The sequence below is a fragment of the Phocoena phocoena genome, chromosome 2 (assembly GCF_963924675.1).
Source record: "Phocoena phocoena chromosome 2, mPhoPho1.1, whole genome shotgun sequence".
Taxonomy (NCBI): Eukaryota; Metazoa; Chordata; class Mammalia; order Artiodactyla; family Phocoenidae; genus Phocoena; species Phocoena phocoena.
This window is the reverse complement of record NC_089220.1, coordinates 172534234-172552568: the sequence shown is the minus strand read 5'-3', so window position 1 is coordinate 172552568 and position 18335 is coordinate 172534234. Positions and strand designations below refer to the sequence as shown.

At 39.1% G+C, this 18335-nt stretch overlaps 1 protein-coding gene across 1 annotated transcript in view; it reads left to right on the top strand.

Moving 5' to 3' along the window:
• CUBN (cubilin) overlaps positions 1–18335 on the top strand; it is a 263719-nt gene that overhangs the window by 57935 nt on the left and 187449 nt on the right. The window contains exons 23-27 of the mRNA XM_065870957.1: positions 3795–3987; positions 5474–5634; positions 6060–6241; positions 6997–7153; positions 10044–10231. Of these exons, the coding sequence (XP_065727029.1) occupies positions 3795–3987; positions 5474–5634; positions 6060–6241; positions 6997–7153; positions 10044–10231 (881 nt within the window). The remainder of the gene's footprint in view (positions 1–3794; positions 3988–5473; positions 5635–6059; positions 6242–6996; positions 7154–10043; positions 10232–18335) is intronic.

Sequence of the window (18335 nt, the reverse complement as noted above, 5' to 3'; positions counted from 1 at the left end):
GCGATACCATCATTGCGTTTTGAGTTGGAGGATTATGTGTGTTTTGAATTTTCCCTTGGATAATGAGCTGAACGCTATGTTACTAACACTTATTTAAAGGTGCCTAGTAGAGGCAGACACACCTTGTGATTTTTAGAAAAATACGGTTTTGTGAGTTTGTAGTGGTCCACAGCAGATGTTTGTGTACTTCCTCTTTTCTTTTTTTTTTCTTTTGAAGTTGGTCAGAAAGAAAGATGTGAGAGGCCTACTAATAGCTGTCTTTGATCTTCGGAGATGTGTTTTCCCACTGCTAGTTCAGTTGAATTTAGTGGATGGAAGAAATCTACTTTTCTTCTTCGTCTCTTTGTAAATGTTGTTAGACCATAATAAAGGGCAAACTGCCATTGGATATGAGTTTTCCTTTGGCTACGTAAGACATAAACAAAAGGCATTTTTCGTGTTTGTATCTTGTGTTGATGTAAGAAGCATCACGGCAACACATGAATATCCTTTTATGGGAATATATTCAACTTTAGTTATTTGTGGTTTATTGCAAAGCATAAGAGGAAGCCAAAGTCTAGCGTATTCTCAGTATACCGCCTCTAAGCATAAGCCTACTGATACTTCCCAGTATCAATATTATTCTATAAACAGCAATTTACACTGTCAAGGGAAGAACACGTGAACATTGTACAGATTTCAGAGTTAGATAAGAGGACTTACTAACCTTTCAAGAAACAAGTACGTTAAGTTTAGAGAACCATTGTTTTTCTCTCTGTAATACAAATTAGATATGTGAATCTCATAAAACTACAGTCAAATTTTAACATTAAATATTCTATCATTTAATATTTGTAGCAGGTGTGCCTGCTCCAGCCTAGCAGGAGCTACTCTCTGGCATGACTTTCTAAGTCTCACCCCATGCTTGCCCAGTCCAGGCTCTGGCAGGAGTTCATAGGGAACTTTCCGCAGATGCCTGGTTCCCCTCTCCGTATGTGTCTTCCTCACTGGAGCAGTGCCAGTGCCTTTGGAAGCCCTATACTCTGATCCCTGCTTCCTCAGCTCTACAGGACTGTCATTCACTACTTTGGCTTCAGCTGTGGTCAGAAAATTCTTGGCCCAGATAAAAAGCCAAGGAAATCAAGACTCCTACCTCATGAATTTTCTTTCTGTCAAGGATTGCAGTCTTGGACTGCCTGTGGTCCAGTGCCTCCTATATTTTGTCCAGTTTTATAGCTGTTATGGAGAGGGGCTAGTCTAGTATTAGTTACTTGCCATGGCTGGAAACAGAGATTCCTATAACTTAAATTTAGTAAACATTGTAAAATATTAAAGAACCACAATATACCCAGGAGAGAGGACAGGGGAAAATGAGGTGAGAAAAGTGGAAGGAGTAGGGATGGCCTAGAGACAAGGGTAGGAAGTTAGATACTTGTCCCCCACTTCTTAGTTTTCAGCACATTAAGTAATATACTTTTAACAAATATTTATTAGATGTGATCTGGGCCGGGTACTGTGGTGACAATTAATAAAGGTTAACAAGGTCCCATTCATATCTCAATGAATGAGAGGAAAGGCTTAGTAGAGGAAATATACTCACATAAACACAATCACAATAAAATCTATATTGGGGGTTCAGATTGCAATTTGCATAAAGTTTTATTGAGCACAAGGACATTAATTCTGTTTGATCAGGAAATGTTTCACAGAGGAAGTGATATTTGAATTTGACTTTGAACGATGGGTAAGAGTTTATTTGTTATAGGTGTGTTGGGGAAGGAGGGCAGGTTGTCGGATACAGCGTGTTAAACAAAGTGAACAGCATGAAGATCATTTGAATACCTCAGGGACCGTTTTTTACCTTTGTGCCAACAATGGAAAAGAAGCTTGATGTGTAAATCAGAATTTCAGTAGGGATTCACACCCACCTGCCCGTTACAAGTACTACAAGAATCACTTGCATATGGACAAGGTACAGGGAAATTACTCAGCATTACCTCTCAAAATTTTTCATTAGAATTTCCTTTACTTGGGAACCTGATTATACAGGCCATTCTCCTGCAGACTCATTCCAAGTTGCATTGAAAATACTCAGTGCAATTGTATCTCCCCTCTGGGGGTAGAGTGGGAAAGCAAGGAACAGTATCATTTTAAGAACAAGTGAAACGGGCAGAGAATTCGCTCTCGATATTTGATTTATTGGCTAAAGCTACGTGACTGCAGGGGTGGTCAATTAGTCTGGAAGTTTGTCAGCTCAGGGAGACTGGGTCACAGCCTTCACTTACTGTCCATTTGATCCATAAATTTTTATCTTAGTAATACTCGTTAGTGGATCTGAAATGCTTAATATACCACCTCTTCACACACATTCCCGCCCCTCTCCTGCTCTCCCCTGCTTTTTCTCTGCCTTTTCCCTTCCTTTTTTTCTCCCTTCCCTCCTCTCTCCCTCCCTTCCTTCTTTTCTTCCTTGACCCTTGAAGAAATATCTTGGCAGACTGTAGAAAAGTATAGAAGTATATACAACATTCATCCCTCAAGTTAAATATCACTGTCAACTCCTTCAATAAATTAAGCCTTGATTACTTGCTGTTTAAAATCGAGTAAACCAAATAAATGCATGGTGAATGCCAGTTCTCTGAAGGCCGTACATATAGGTAGGAGAACCTGTAGTATTTCCTGTGCGTCTCTGTGCTCTCAATGCCAGTGGTTCCTCTTTTGTTTTCTGAGTATGACTATACAGCTGCAACTGGGGGAAATAGCACACCTGAACATCCTCATTTTCTTTTTTTTATTCATCATAAAGTATAATAGTTTATTCTCCTCCAAAACCTGTCAGTCAAAGATCTGTGTCTACTCCTGGATCCTAGATTTATGTTATTACTGGATCCAACTGAAGATACATTAAGAATGCATTGAAACCAGACTTTCTTTGGAAAATATCTCAGATTTGGAGGGCATTTGGAGTGGGTTGGTTAGTGACTAGAGAGTCCGAAGGACTGAATAGGTCAACTGTTAAAGTAGAACAGTTAGTCGTTATCTAGGACATAAACTTATCCAGGTACTATCTAAATGTTTCATATGAACGATCTAATTTATTCCTCACATTTATGCTCTGCTTTTCTTACACTTTTCTGTTCTATTTCGAAGCATAATGATGGTCACTACCATTTACTGAGCACGTAGCACGTCCAAGTCCTTTAATTGCATTATATCTCTGACGCTTGGGTGTGCACTCAAAGGTAGTTACAACTCCATCTTGGAGATGAGGGTCAGAGGGGCGAAGCAACTTGCCTAAAGTTGTACAGTTTGTCATTGTTTGAGCTGGGCGTTGATTCAAGGTCACTCTGATCCCTGGGTCTCATCTCCTATTTATCACCCTGTGGCTGAGTACCAGCTTTGTCATTTCTCATAAATTCATGCTTTGACAAAAACCATTTTGAAAGAAGGGTACAAAAAGAAGAACAGAACTGAATTACTGCTAGGCCTCCCCCTGTGACTTCTGCAGTTGAGCCTAATTTTTAATGTTTATGATAATTTGCATGGATTAAAAAAATTATAGCACTTCCAAGAACCAGAAAGTCACGATTATATGTAACAAATTCCACTACACAGCTTAGGTTTACTATTAGTAATTGTTTTTGCCTTTGAGACCAAAAACTTTGTTCTGAAAGGAAATCATTCTTTGAACATCCCCGAATGGCCTATTGAAAATCAAGTATTTTGGCAAAAATTAATGAAGTGTATATTACTGAATGTCTGGTAAAGGTAGTATAATATTTTTTATTTTCTCTCTTGCGATCTGTTTCTTTTCACAGCATGCTTGGAAGACTATACAGGTGAATCTGGGACTTTCACTTCTCCAAACTTCCCCAGTAATTATCCCAACAACTTAGAATGCATTTATAGGATCTCGGTGAGGACCAGCCAACAGATTGCATTGCACTTCACAAACTTCTCCTTGGAGGAGGCCATTGGGGGAACTTGTGTAGCAGATTATGTGGAAATCAGGTGAGCACCTTTATTTCCTCATAATTTTTTTCATTATTTATTTTCATTCATAATCTTTCTTGGAAAGGTTAAGGAAAAAATATAGAAATTTTCTGTTAGGCTCCCTTTTGTGCTCTTTCTTGCAAGATAGAAAGTTTGTCGTTCTGTACTGCTGAACTGAATGAAGAAGCATTTTCAGAACTCTGATGGAAAACTGATGAACTCATAGAAGTGCTAACAAAAGATCAAGATGAAAAAAAATTAATTACATGGGACTGAGCGAACCGATGAGGATGATGATAATTTTTGTGACTTTCTGTTTGAATAAAAATAAATAAATAATAAAGTTTGTCATTTGGAACCTGGCTTAACAGTAGGAAAACGAAATTGCGTAAGATACAGTGGTTATTTAGAAGTGATTATTTTATTGGGAATATTTAAAAATAAACTCTGAATTTTATTTGGGCAGAGTAAACAGATATACTACCGGTCTGAAATTAGACACTTGCAATTCAGGTACTGAATACCTACTTTATGTAAAATCAATTTAAGTTTTAGGCTGTTTACTGTCCAGTTAGTCTAATTTGTCATAAAAACGATGTTAAGATAAAGTTTTCACAAAGTTTTTTTGTGTTCAGATAATAAATTCTAGGCTTGTGAATTTCAGTGCAAGGCTTTATTCTTTAATTCTTTAGTGCTTTGAAAGAATGGGTTTTAAACAGTTATATTTGCAATAAAGGTGAGTTAAGTTATACATTAATATCTCCCCAAATCATTACATTGAGTCAAATTAGACTAATCAATTTGGTGTGCATCTGTGTTAAATTTTTTATTTGACATTTCAAAAGCCTAGAATCTTATACTATTTTACAGTAAATGTTGTTCTATGATGTAAAGTAAGGTACTAAAACAATAAAGCATTATCATACCATGTAATGCTAAAACAACATAATTTTCAGCAATCATTGGACTTTAATGTTGAGTGAATATTTTTTTCTAGGCTTGAAAAAGCTATAGATTATAAACTAGATTTAAGACCCTAAAAGTTCTTGGGGAAAGAATTATCTTCAAAATTTTGCTTAACTATGTCAAATATATTAAATTTTGAAAATTTTCAAATGAGAAGAAAAACATTTAGGTTTTCTCTATAAAATTAAGCAACATTTGTTTCTACTGTTAATAATTATGGTTTCTTTATCCTTCGTTCTCTGACCCATTTGCCAGATGCTTTATTTGAGAGGGAGAAGATTAAACACTTTTTCTCCATTTGCAACTGGTTATATAAAATGTCATGCCAACCATACATGATGGTTATTCTATGTTATTATTCATATATTATTTAATGAAGTGAAAAATTGAAAACTTGGAATTGTTTTTAGAATATTTGAGAAAGAGGTTGACTGACAAACTGATCTGTTTCTGATCTCAAAGTTCAATTAACGTTAAATGTTTATATCGTAATATTATCAATACCCTAACAAATGATCACATCTGTATTTTGTCACAGGAATGGAGGCTATGAAACTTCACCACCCCTGGGGCAATACTGTGGCTCCAATCCACCTCCAAGAATCATCTCCCACAGTAACAAACTATGGTTAAAATTTAAGAGTGACTTCTTTGGCTCAGGGCCTGGATTCTCGGCTTATTGGGATGGGTCATTAACAGGTAAATGGCCAAGACTTGTCTTGTATTGGAGAGTCCAGTCTAACTGGCATCTTGATTGTGGGATTGCTGTGCTCTTATCTATTTTTTTTCCAGCTGTATTTTGTCAGTACTATTTATAATAAACTTCAACATTGTGAATATTTCTGAATTAACAGTAGCCGTTTTGTTTTCATTTTTGAAGGGCAAAGTAAGGGAAAATGTTCTAGTTCCCTGGTATAGTTCATCAAGCTGTTCGTCTTGGTTAGGAAAAGGAAAGTACATTGACGTGAATTAGGGTTACAGGCTAGCTACTCCTTGGCGGTGCAGTTTTGTTTTGCAACTTGGTTTAAAGGGGAGTGACAGTAGCACCAGTTTGATATAGACAAGAAGTTGCAGTTTTACCAGAAAGAAAAGGATGTGTGTCATCCCATGTCTTTCTCCCGTAGGTTGTGGAGGCAATCTCACCACTCCCACCGGCATGTTCACATCTCCCAACTACCCGATGCCCTACCACCACGGCTCCCAGTGCCACTGGTGGTTGAAATCCAGCCACGGCAGTCCGTTTGAACTGGAATTTGAAGACTTCCATTTGGAGTACCATCCAAACTGCACTTCAGATTATCTGGCCGTATGTATAAAGTTTCATTTGTAGCCTCCACTGCTTCCATCTTGCCCAACACACCTTAATGCATCATTTTTTATTTTTGAGATTCGGGAAAGGGGAACATTTAAACAAAAGATCCATATTAAAAACTGAAACAGAATAAAAAATTAAAAGAAAATTTGATGAGAATAGCCTTCTAAGTACAGCATACATTAATGAATGTCTTGGTACACTAAGTACTTAAAATATCAATATACTAAATATGCACTGTTAAGATTTGGTTAAAATCTCCTGAAAGGGGTTGTGAGATTTATCACAATTATTATCTACATAATTTCTATATATACACTGAAAACTAACAATCTAGAAGATGTATTAGAGGGTGAATTAGAGAAGATAATTGAAGTCATCGAAACAGGACTTTTTACAGTATCAGCAAGTCACCCTCGTCCATTGAAAAACCATCTAAATAAAAAATATATTAAAGTGCAATAAATTATAAACTATGAACTAAAAAAGCAAGGAAGACTACTGATAATAGCTATGGTCTCCAAAACATGTAATAATCCTTCATTTTCAGTCTTTACATTTCAACCTGGGTTCTGAGTTCATGGCTCAAGTTTATAGACATTTAAATATAATTTTAAAAGCTATTTTGATCCAGGACTTTTCTTTTGTCATATCATTTTGTATTTCTTCCCCACTTCTTAAGAAATACAGTGTCCTTTAGATAGTGTGTATAGCCATAATCATCTAACATTTAAAACATTTTCTTAAAGGTATATGATGGGCCAAGTACCAGCTCTCATCTACTAACTCAGCTTTGTGGGAACGAGAAACCGCCTGTCGTCCGTTCTAGTGGAGACAGCATGTCTTTAAAACTGAGGACAGATGAAGGTCAGCAAGGACGTGGCTTCCTGCTTAAATACCACCAGAGTAAGTGTGTGTGCCGGTTGCTTGGTGCCTATAGTGGGTCTTCAATCTCTGGATGAATGAAGCAAATTGAAGTAAGTGTAACCCATTGGTTTGAGCAACTGAAAGAAATCTTACCTCCTTATGAAAAACAATTTAACTCTGAGGGAGAAACGCTTACGCCTTGAATTTAATGTCGTGCAACTAAAGCACGTGGTAAAGCTACAGAAACCTGGAAGCGGAATATGCTCAGACAGTTGCAATTCAGCTAAAGATCAGTGTAACAGGTTAGCAGCTAATGGGTTTTCATTTGGATTAAACATTACAAACTTCTAATTAGACATTATTCCATTGTACCGAAGTGTATCGAACACTATTGTTTTTGGCTTCTATCTCAAAAGGTACTTAAATTTTATTAAGGGAGACTATGCTTATGAATCATATGTGAAGTAGGCACATTCTTTGCTGTGGAAAAATCTGGTCATTGTAGAGATGCCGTTTTAAAATCTGCTTTCCCTTGAGGCAAGATGGTGGAACTAAAGGAGTATTGAACAAAGAGTCAAGGGTCCCAGGTGTTTGTCCTGACCCCCAAGTCCCTCGGAAGTTCACTTGTTTTCTCTGGGGTTACATGACTTTCTCATAAAAAAAAGATTACATTAGTTGATCAGGAAATCTCCCGTCTAGCACTAGAATTAAATACTTCCTAAATTTAGTTTCAAAATGAAAATTCAAGAAAATAAGTTTTCCTTTAATTTATGTTATTTAATAAACAACTTATTTGTGTTTTAAAAAGTAGAGTTTGTTGCCCCACCAAAGCTAAGCTTATCAATAATTTTGGTACAATTACCTAAAAATGGAATGAAAATTACAAGATCATAATCTGAACACACAGATTATACCCTTTGGATTAGTTGAAAGTATTAATATTTAACCTTGAAATGTGTGAATTTGAGGCTCACATTCACTTGCTTCTGAGAGTTAGGCTACATTCTAGGTAGTTTTGAATATTGAGTTTTAATGATATATGGCTTTGTTCTTCAGAAATTCATTGTTAGTGTATGAAAATCTCTCCCCAGTTTTATCAAGGGATGTATCTGTTTGGTTGAGCATAAAATCATTCTCTAATATTATTAATGCTGTGATCATTTGTTTCTTGATTATAGTCACATTGATTATTAAAGGTCCCTTCCTTTTCTTTGTATTCCTGTGATACTTTGTTTTTCTCTAATAATGTCAGAACACTGAAGGAGTAACGTAGTGCACATGGATATAGGTCCTTAACGGTAGAATCGGAGCTAACCGGTGAGATTTTCTGTGCAATCTGCCATTTGAAATTGGAGGTTTGCAGATAGTACGATGCCTGAGAACTGGGAGACAACCCATAGGGTTTAATGGAATATATTTTCCCCTGCCCTGTTGTGTAGTCATTGAGGCCCATGGTACCTACCTGCCTAATAGATGTAACTTCTCGCAGGCACCCAAAACAACAAAATTCTTCTTTAGAAATCCTTGGTGGGCAAAATTGTGACCTAAATACTTTTAAGAAGAAAGAGTTTTATTCCCTTGTTCCAGCAAAGGAAGATTTTGAAGACCCACAAATGTAGGCTTGTCCATACCAAAGCTTACAAATGGTGTCCCAGCCACCAGTGGAGAAGCAGTGCAGTAGAAATGCATCTATGAACCACATTTTTCAGAGACAACGTTTTTGATGTAGAATTTATTTTCCCATTCTCTTTTATTGCACATCATACAATATGAAAAAGACTCGAGAAGAGGCCTGCACAGGCCTTATTCAAGCCATGAAGTTTGGCGGAATTTGGCACTGACTCCCAGGACGACCCCGTACCTAGAAGTCCCTAGCACGGTTTTGTTGAAAATTCAGCTGACGGAAATGCCACCACTGGCTTGAAGACTTTATTCAGAATTTAATGTTTTTATTTCTTCTTCAAATCCTTTACATTGCTTCTGTTCGTTTGACACTTCCTGATAACTAACTGGAGGAATAACAGAGTCTTTATTATGAATTTCATGCTGACTTTTGAATGTTCAACAAAGCCATGTTGTTATTCATTTTTAGCCCTCACATAGGACTTTGTGTTTTTAAACTGTTGAATTTAAAGGCCAAGATTTGTGTCCCTTCCAAATGCTAAAGTTAGAAAAACAGAAGCATGGAATGTTTAATACACTTTTCTAAACAAGCAAATTAGACTGATGTCTGAGTCGTGCTAAGCTATTCTGCTCTGCACCAATTCACAGGAATTTGATGCCTGTTTTAACGCAGGGAATTTTCATGACACTTTAAGGTTTATGAATTCACTTAAGTATTATTTCACATTTGTTCTAAATGGCAACCGTTTCCCTATAAAGATGCTGCACCAACTACATGTATATATATGCATGTATGTGTGTGTGTGTCTGTATACTCACATACATATAGGTTTCTTCTTTTTATAAATTTATTTTTTTTTTATTTTCATTTTTGGCTGCGTTGGGTCTCTGTTGCTGTGCGCGGGCTTTCTCTAGTTGCGGTGAGCGGGGGCTACTCTTCATTGTGGTGCGCGGGCTTCTCATTGCAGTGGCTTCTCTCGTTGCAGAGCACGGGCCCTAGGAGTGCGGGCTCAGTAGTTGTGGCACGTCGTCTCAGTAGTTGTGGCTTGCGGGCGCCAGAGCGCAGGCTCGGTAGTTCTGGCGCACGGGCTTAGTTGCTCCGTAGCATGTGGGATCTTCCCGGGCTAGGGCTCGAACATGTGTCCCCTGCATTGGCAGGCGGATTCTTAACCACTGCACCACCAGGGAAGCCCCATAGGTTTCTTTTTAACCTAGCTGTTTTCCTAAAGGAAAATCTCACACACATCTTGGAGCAATTATGATATATATGACGGTGGTTCTTAACAATCATTATTATTTTTTCCAGCGTGTGAGAACGTGGTGATTGTGAATCAGACGTATGGCATCTTAGAGAGTATACATTATCCAAATCCCTATTCTGTCAATCAGCGTTGCAACTGGACCATCCGAGCAACAACTGGAAACACTGTGAATTATACGTTTTTAGCCTTTGAATTGGAACATCACACAAACTGCTCCACCGACTACTTAGAGGTATGTGTTCTGAAGCTAAATAAATCACTGCATTTTCAGCTCAAGTTAGCAAGCCAAGATAAAAGTCATCATGCTTTGTAGAACCGGATCTCTCACTCTGCCCTACATGTCTATAGTATGCCAACTACCCATGGTTTTTGAATAGGTATATTTCATGTCTCTTTCACTGCATCATCTTGATAGTAAGGATATTTAATCTACTAAATTGTATTCACAAATAACTATGTTTTTAGGTTTCAGTGTAACTTCTGGACTGAGTAATCTCATATTACTTAAATAATGCAGAAGTAGAAGGATAGCTTCTGGTTTTTGTTGGTTGTTTTTATGTTCTCTGTAAACAAGAAATCAGAAAGTATTTAAGTATCATGGCTTTATTTAACACTTAATTTACCTGATACTGGGAATCATGATTTTGATTCTTGTTTTTTATTTTTAAACTTAAGTTCATTTCAGTTAATTTTTCTTTTTGTAAAATGGAAGTTTCTATTTGTTACAATAATGACCACCAATAACATTTATTGAACTTTCCATATACAATGCTATGTGATAAAAGTTGCTTGAGAATTAGGTAACCCAAAATATGAGGTAATCTGCTACTTTTATGATAAAATATTTTATTTACCAAAGCTTTTTTGCTGACTCGCATATGCAACTTTGTAGAGGTACAGATTGAACAGGTAGGCAGCTACTTACTTTACTTTACAAATGTAGTTATACATTCATATATAAAATTATATATTTTATAAACTATTAGTTTAGAATATTATTTTCCACTTTCACACTACATGAAACAGTTTTACTCAGGCTATTTACATATATTTTGCCATCTAGTTTTCATCATTAATAAAATCACTTTTTGAGTCCTCTAACACATCATCTTTTATCTCCGTCTACATTGCTAATATATAATACTTCTGAATCTACGTATGATGTTTTCACTAGAAATCTTTTCTGAAGAGACCAGTACCCACTCTGATAACGTTAGGACATTTCCCCTCATCCCATCTATCCAAACACAATTGTTGAGTGTCTTTCTCTTTAAGATGGTCAGTGATTTTTGGAAGTCTTGCTTGCAAAGGCTTCCAACGGTCAGCACATGTAACTTTGAGGACATATTCCCAGGGAAAAAACCATTATCTTTGTAAAAGTTTCTTAACCCTCTTTTTTACCAATTCTTTAAAACAAACTAGCGTTGATCGAGGTCATTTGAGCTTGACATATTTTTTTCAAATTGTACTTTTGTTCAAAACAAAGAAGAGAAAGCTTCCCATACTTTGAGAGACTTTGTGAGGTGCCGAATACATGGATTCCCTTGTTTTTGAAGGATACTTTCTTTGGGTAAAAAAAAAAAAAAAATCTTGCTTTATATTTAGAAAAGCTCAGTATCATAGAAACAGTAAGCATAGTGTTTACCCATCAGAAAGTTATATTTACTGGTATTCAAAGAAAATATGAGACAACGTAAAACAAACATAAAACAAGCATGAAACTGACAGTGGTTTTAAAGTCTCCTTTCCTTGATCTAGTGCTCAGGTGGTCTTCACAAGCTTAACAATGGCATGTTTGTCTCATTCCTTTACCTGGGGTGATCACCTTTTTCTTTTCTTCACATGGTGAGACACTGTTCATTCTTTAGGAAAAAAAAGGCACGGATTGCTTTCAAAGCCACGTGTTCATACCACAAACCCAGCAGTCTATCCTATCATGTTTGTACTTCTGTGACTGTGTCCACATGCCCTACTGGACCATGAGCTTTCTGAAAGTGTGAGCTGTCTCTGATTAATTTTGTAACCCAGGCACTGATTACAGAGTTGGGATCTTATAGGGGTTCAGTAAGTTCAGGTTAAACTGAATATCGCAGTCATATTTTAGCATCAGCTTAAGGAGAGCTATTAATTAATGAGAAAGAACCGAATTCCAAACTGGCCTTTTTGTATAATCTCTACACAGTCACTGCAATTCAGCCACTTCAAGCACAACCCAAAATACAATTCGTGGGCGTGAAGAGTGTTGCACATTTAACAATCTGCTGGGTGCCTTACTTGATAAAGCACAGTGGAGAGAGCAGGGAGGGGAGGAAGCTTTTGAACTGGGTTTTAAAGGAGGCTTTGGCAGAAGGAATGGGGAGGAACTGAGCTGAAACCTTTCCAGGGACCGGACTCCAGCTCTTTGGACTTACTTGAGGGTGGAATGGTAACAAAAAGGCCCATCAGATAATTTTTGGAAGTGCTCGAAAACTGTCTAATGAAAAATACTTGTTCCAACAATGGCCGAGCCACTAATCAGAGGGCGTCCACAGATGATGTGTATCTTATGCAACATTGATGGTGAAAGCAGCAAAAACACAGAATGAGAACCAGAAGTTCAGCAAAGCCTTCCAAAGAATCACACTGTTGCCAGAGAGAGGAGAGGTTTTCCATTTCTGTAAGCCAAGGGGCAAGACCAGAGCAATCGCTACAATGGCTGGTTTATGATGGAAATTTTAAAAGCACAAATAACGCCTTAAGGAGAGAAAAGCCACAAACACAAAATCCAGTTTCCATTATTTTAATAACTTCTAGTTCAATGGTTTTTTCAAGTGACTTAGCCAAGACCAAAGTGAGTAGCTATTACTGCAGCCAGAATTCAGTTATTTTGAATTAACAGAATTGAAACTATGAAAGGACTTGATTAGGTGCTGGTTGGACACGTGCCCAGCCTTGCTGAGAGGTGTGGGTTGGTAAAGATCCCACTGGGAAGCGATTCCATCCTTTATTACTTTGTCCTCTGGGCAAAATGAAATGATTCGTATTTGGAAATAAAATACTCAGTGGGAGGAAGGGTCATTTGCTTAAAGGAGTAAGACCATATTGCCCATGCAATTTGGGAAAGTCAACCTTAAGGATTTCTTTTGTATTTTATAACTTGATTTCACTTTTTCATTTTTATTTTGAGTCTGAGGCTCTGTGGAAGAAGAGATTTTTCATAGGTATTGAATATACAAACGAAAGTGATGGATTTGGGAGAAATCAGCACAGAGAGGCCCAGGAAATCCAGAGCCAGTGTTAGGTCAACTGGGAGCATGTGGGTGGGGAGAAGAGGAAGGAGGAAGACTGCGAGGTTGTGTCATGGAAGCTGAGGGGAGAGAATGTGACACAAGGTGACAAGGAGAGATGCTGCCAAGACATCCAGAAAGGTCAGCTCTCGTGGGACACCCTCCTCTTCGTGTTCTCTTGTGTGTCAGTGTCTCTTAAAATGTGGCACTGGATTGGATTCAACGCTCCGACTAACCTGGCATTGGATCGTATCATCTGGTTCTTGCGCTCTGGTATTGTAGGTTTGCTGTTAGCCGAGTCGTAATGTTGGATGATATTAAACAGCTGTAATCTCCAGGTCACTTTCACATGAATGGCAATGGCTTCATAGCCAAACATAGGATATTATTTCTATTAAGTTATATTTCACTGTTTTGCCTTAGAACTCCATCTCATCATGATTCCTCTAAATCCTGATTCTCTGGTCTTTAGAGCATTATTCATTTGCATATAAACTCATTGGCCATTGGCCTATGCCTTCTCCAAAAATAATTGATAAAAAGATCAGAAAGATGCTACCTGTTTCAAATACTCTAAAATGACAGGTTTCTCGGATTAAAATGCATCTGTTATTGAACATTTTCGGGACAGCACTATTCAAACAACTTGGTAATAATAATAGCTGGTATTTATTGAACACATTATTTGCTAGGTAATTCTCGCAGCAACCGTGTGATGTAGGAAATATCATTTTCCCATTTGACAGGTGAGGAAATTGAGACAAAGCCAGGTTGTCTGTAGTCACAAAGGTTATAGTAGCAAAGCCAGGCCTTCCACCAGGCTCTGTGGCTCTGGACTGATGCTCTGAGCCATGACACCACACATACTCCACGCGTGTTCTCTTCCGTACTTGTCACTCTCAGAGGTGACAAGAGGGGGTTTCCATGGAACCCTCGAGTTGACCACTCTAGTGACACTGTCACCAAGAGGAATTCATGTTATTTAGCATGACATTTTCATAGGGAAGCAGTGGTCATTTGCTATATCTTTGCTACATGCTGCCAACTTACGTTCAGTGTCCAATTTAGAATTTTTCCCGAAATTACCATCAATCTTACTCATCTGTGAGATTCCAGAATAAATCTTTCCCACATTTTGGAAGTTGAAACATTTTCCCTTCAGACCTCTGGCAGTCCTCCTGTTCTGCCTTATACTCTTGGTTGCAGGTACACACTCAAACTAACCCATGGAGAAAAGATTAGTGTTTGGAAAAGGGCTGTTCGTCTAAGAAAGGGAGAATCCTCATGACACACGGCATCAACTGAAAAGCCGGGAGAGGACAGGACCCAAGGGGGCTCAGTAGCATCTCCTTTCTTTCTCCTTTCTTTCTCCTTTCTTCTGGCTTTGTTGCTTCTCCCTGCGTACGTATAGTCCGTTTCTACCTTTCGTCCCCACAGCTTCCTCTGAGTTTCTGCAGCCTCACAGTTTTAGCTTAAATAAGGCCACCCCAGACATGACACTACGTGACCGTGGACCTCAGGTGCTCACAACAACCTAGACTTGCCCTTGACAAATTACAAGGACAGGTGGCTCATCCTTTTCAGTTTGACAGCAAGGCATGGATCTAGGCAGCATGGCCAGCTCTGCCCAGGAGCGGTGAGGTCCGGCCCTCTGGCCTGCATTGCTCAGAGTTCATGTCTATGGGAAGAGGCAGAACCTTCCAGCAGGGAGGAGGATTCCGCCGGCATGCTAAAGCATTGTTTTGTTCTTTTTTCTTTTCTTTTGGCCATGCCCTGCGGCTTGTGGGATCTTAGTTCTCTAACTAGGGATTGAACCGGGCCCTCGGCAGTGAAAGTGCGGAGTCCTAACCACTGGACCAACGGGGAACTCCCCTAAAGTGTTGTTTTGAATTACCCATAAAGCAAGCGAGGTTACAAAATCAGTTCTGCAATGTCCACATCTCTCAGTTCAATAGGATGTAATGCACTTGAACCCAGAAAAATTCATGTAAAGGAATTGACTGTCTTATATTCTAAATTGGATTTCAGTGTTTCTTCTTCCAGTTTCAAAATCATACAAGGAATCTTTCTACTTCATCTTCACGACATTACACTATCTTCTGTAAGCACTGGTCCAACTCACATTTTCATCTTTCTTTTGCCCCAGTCATAGCTTTAAAAAATAGACATTTTTTTTCTAATTGTACCATATCCCGAAGTTTAGCTAATTTGTATGTGTGCTCCTAAAATGGTCAGAAGGGTCCTGGGTAGCCCTATGGGTTTTTTTCTTAGATTGAGTTCTTCTGAGGTTTTCCCTTTTACTGCTCCTCAAATTTTTCCTGACTTTGTGGACAGAGTTTAATTTTTTAAGAATTTGTCATTTTTCTTGAATTTCCTTTCCTTTATCTATTGTTTTTCTTTGTTCTTTTAAAAAACTTTTAAAAAAGATTTTGGCTGTGTTGGGTCTTCATTGATGCATGTGGACTTTCTCTAGTTGCGGCGAGCGGGGGCTACTCTTGGTTGCGGTGCGCAGGCTTCTCACTGTGGTGGCTTCTCTTGTTGCGGAGCACAGGCTCTAGGCGCGCAGGCTTCAGTAGCTGCAGCACGTGGGTTCAGTAGTTGCGACACATGGGCCCTAGAGTGTGCAGGCTTCACTAGTTGTGGCACATGGGCTCAGTATTTGTGGCTCACTGGCTCTAGAGCACAGGCTCAGTAGTTGTGGCACACAGGCTTAGTTGCTCTACAGCATGCGGGATCTTCCCGGCCCAGGGATTGCATTGGCAGGCGGATTCTCAACCACTGCGCCACCAGGGAAGTCCCTAATTTTTAATTTTTAAATTGTTTTTGGTCCCTGGGCTCATATCTCCTTGCAAAGTCTCAGTCTCTCAAACCTCAAGCTCATGACTGATGTGTCCCATCATCACAGGCTCTAGGGAAATTGATCGCTCTCGCCTAACGTTTTGGTCACTTCTGCAGTAACAACCACTTCTCTGCTGGTCAGGATTAGTCCATGAGAGCACTTCTCTTCACTCTTTACTTTCTGACAGAGGACAGCATATAACGAATTCAGCACATGCTATGCTTTTTTTAAGAACAAGACACGAGAGGTGTCTGGAAAGACACCTGCCCGTTGCCATTCCTGTGTGTCTTTTTGCTCCACTAGTGTTGACGTGCTTCCTTTGCAAAAAGAAAAAAGAAAAAAATTCTGCTGAGGGAGAAGCTGATGGTGGAGGATAAAGCCCCCATAACTGGCTGCTAAATCTGGCTGCCTTCGAGAATCACCTGGGGATCTTGTTAGAAAAATGTATTCGCAGACCCCATCCCAGACCCGCTCAATCAAAATCCCTGGGAATCCCAACAGAGCAAACCCCACCTCAGCCTTAGTCCAGGAGCTGAGGCCACTGTCTGTCATTCACTTCCATCGTGACAGCACATTTTATCCTCACTTCCCAGCTCTCTCCTGGGAAGCTGTAAGTATTTTAATAGGTATCTTCTAACATATAACTTCGAGTGCTATTCCATGTTTCTTTTTCAGGAGGTCTTACTTTTCCATTGCTACAGCTGAATTATATGCTTTGACTCACCAAGGCCTGGTGATACTGTTATGTTTATCTCATTACATAAAAATGTCAGATTCATTTTACCATGTGTGAATTCTGATTCTAAACTTTCTCCTCCACTTTCTTTATTTGTCATCTTTGCCACTATCATCTTGCATGACATCCTTTCATATCTTTCTGATGCCTTCCCCTTTCTACTTATGTCCGTTTCAAGTCCCCTCGGTTATGTCAGTGACTTCTGTCAAATGCATTTCCCTCTAGTCTTTATAAGATTCACTTCATGTCTTGCCAACTCCTCTTTCTGATGTCATCCTGTTCACCAGATGTTTATATCATTGCTTATTGCACTTCCATGTCCTCCTTTCAGTGACAAAATAAGCCGCTGCTAATGAAAAAAATGCATGAAAACATTACTAATGTCGCTCAGTCTTCCAGTGCTATATCCATGTTGTCTAAGTCTGCAGCCTGGGCAGCATTTCCATAACCGCAACTGTACAGCATCAGATCCACAGCTATTGCAATTAGTTAAGGAATACTAGCTGTTTTATGGAGAACTTGGAAATTCTTAGATGCTTAGTACAATACAAGTTTATTTCTCAATCATGTTAGAGACCAATGTAGGTATTCCTTTGCTTTCCACATGGTGATTCAGGAAGCCAGACAAAGGGGAAGTTGATTTGGGGAAACTACGTAGCTCTCTCTGCCACACGTGTTGACAGATGTTTTACAAACAAAGAGACCTAAATTCTAATAAATTTGGGAAATGCTGAATCAAACACAATGTAACAGGGTCAGTTGTTTTGTTCTGTTTTTGCTGTAGTACTTCCTCAGGCTATTACCTTCCTACATATGCATCATTCATTCATTTATCCACTCATTCAGTCATTCAAGTATAATTCAGACACATAGGCTGTGGAAATAAAACCGGCCTAGCATCAGTTTTTCTTGTTTTCATGGAGGAGGCAGGTCTTAATTTATCACACTATACAAAGTTAGTCACAAGCCCTGTGAGGTGCTATTGGGGAATATTATCGGAAGCTCTAGAGACACGAAGCAGGAGGACCCGGCTCGCCGTGGGTCAGAGGAGGCATCCCTGGGGAAGGGTAACTGAGCAAGGTGTCAGGGAGCTGTAGGCTTCACTAAGGCAAGTTGTGTTTGAGGAACTGTCAAAGGTAAACAGAACCAGACACTAGTTAAAGTGGAAAGAACTTTTTTTTTTTTTTTTTTTTTTTTTTTGCGGTACGCGGGCCTCTCACTGCTGTGGCCTCTCCCGTTGCGGAGCACAGGCTCCGGACGCGCAGGCTCAGCGGCCATGGCTCACGGGCCCAGCCGCTCTGCAGCATGTGTGATCCTCCCGGACTGGGGCACGTACCCGTGTCCCCTGCATCGGCAGGCGGACTCTCAACCACTGCGCCACCAGGGAAGCCCGGAAAGAACATATTTTAATCAGCGTTATGCTCCTGCAATAGGGAAGCAGGTCCAGCATGAACTGAACTGAACTTCGATTTGTACAGAGATGACCAGGTGTTTT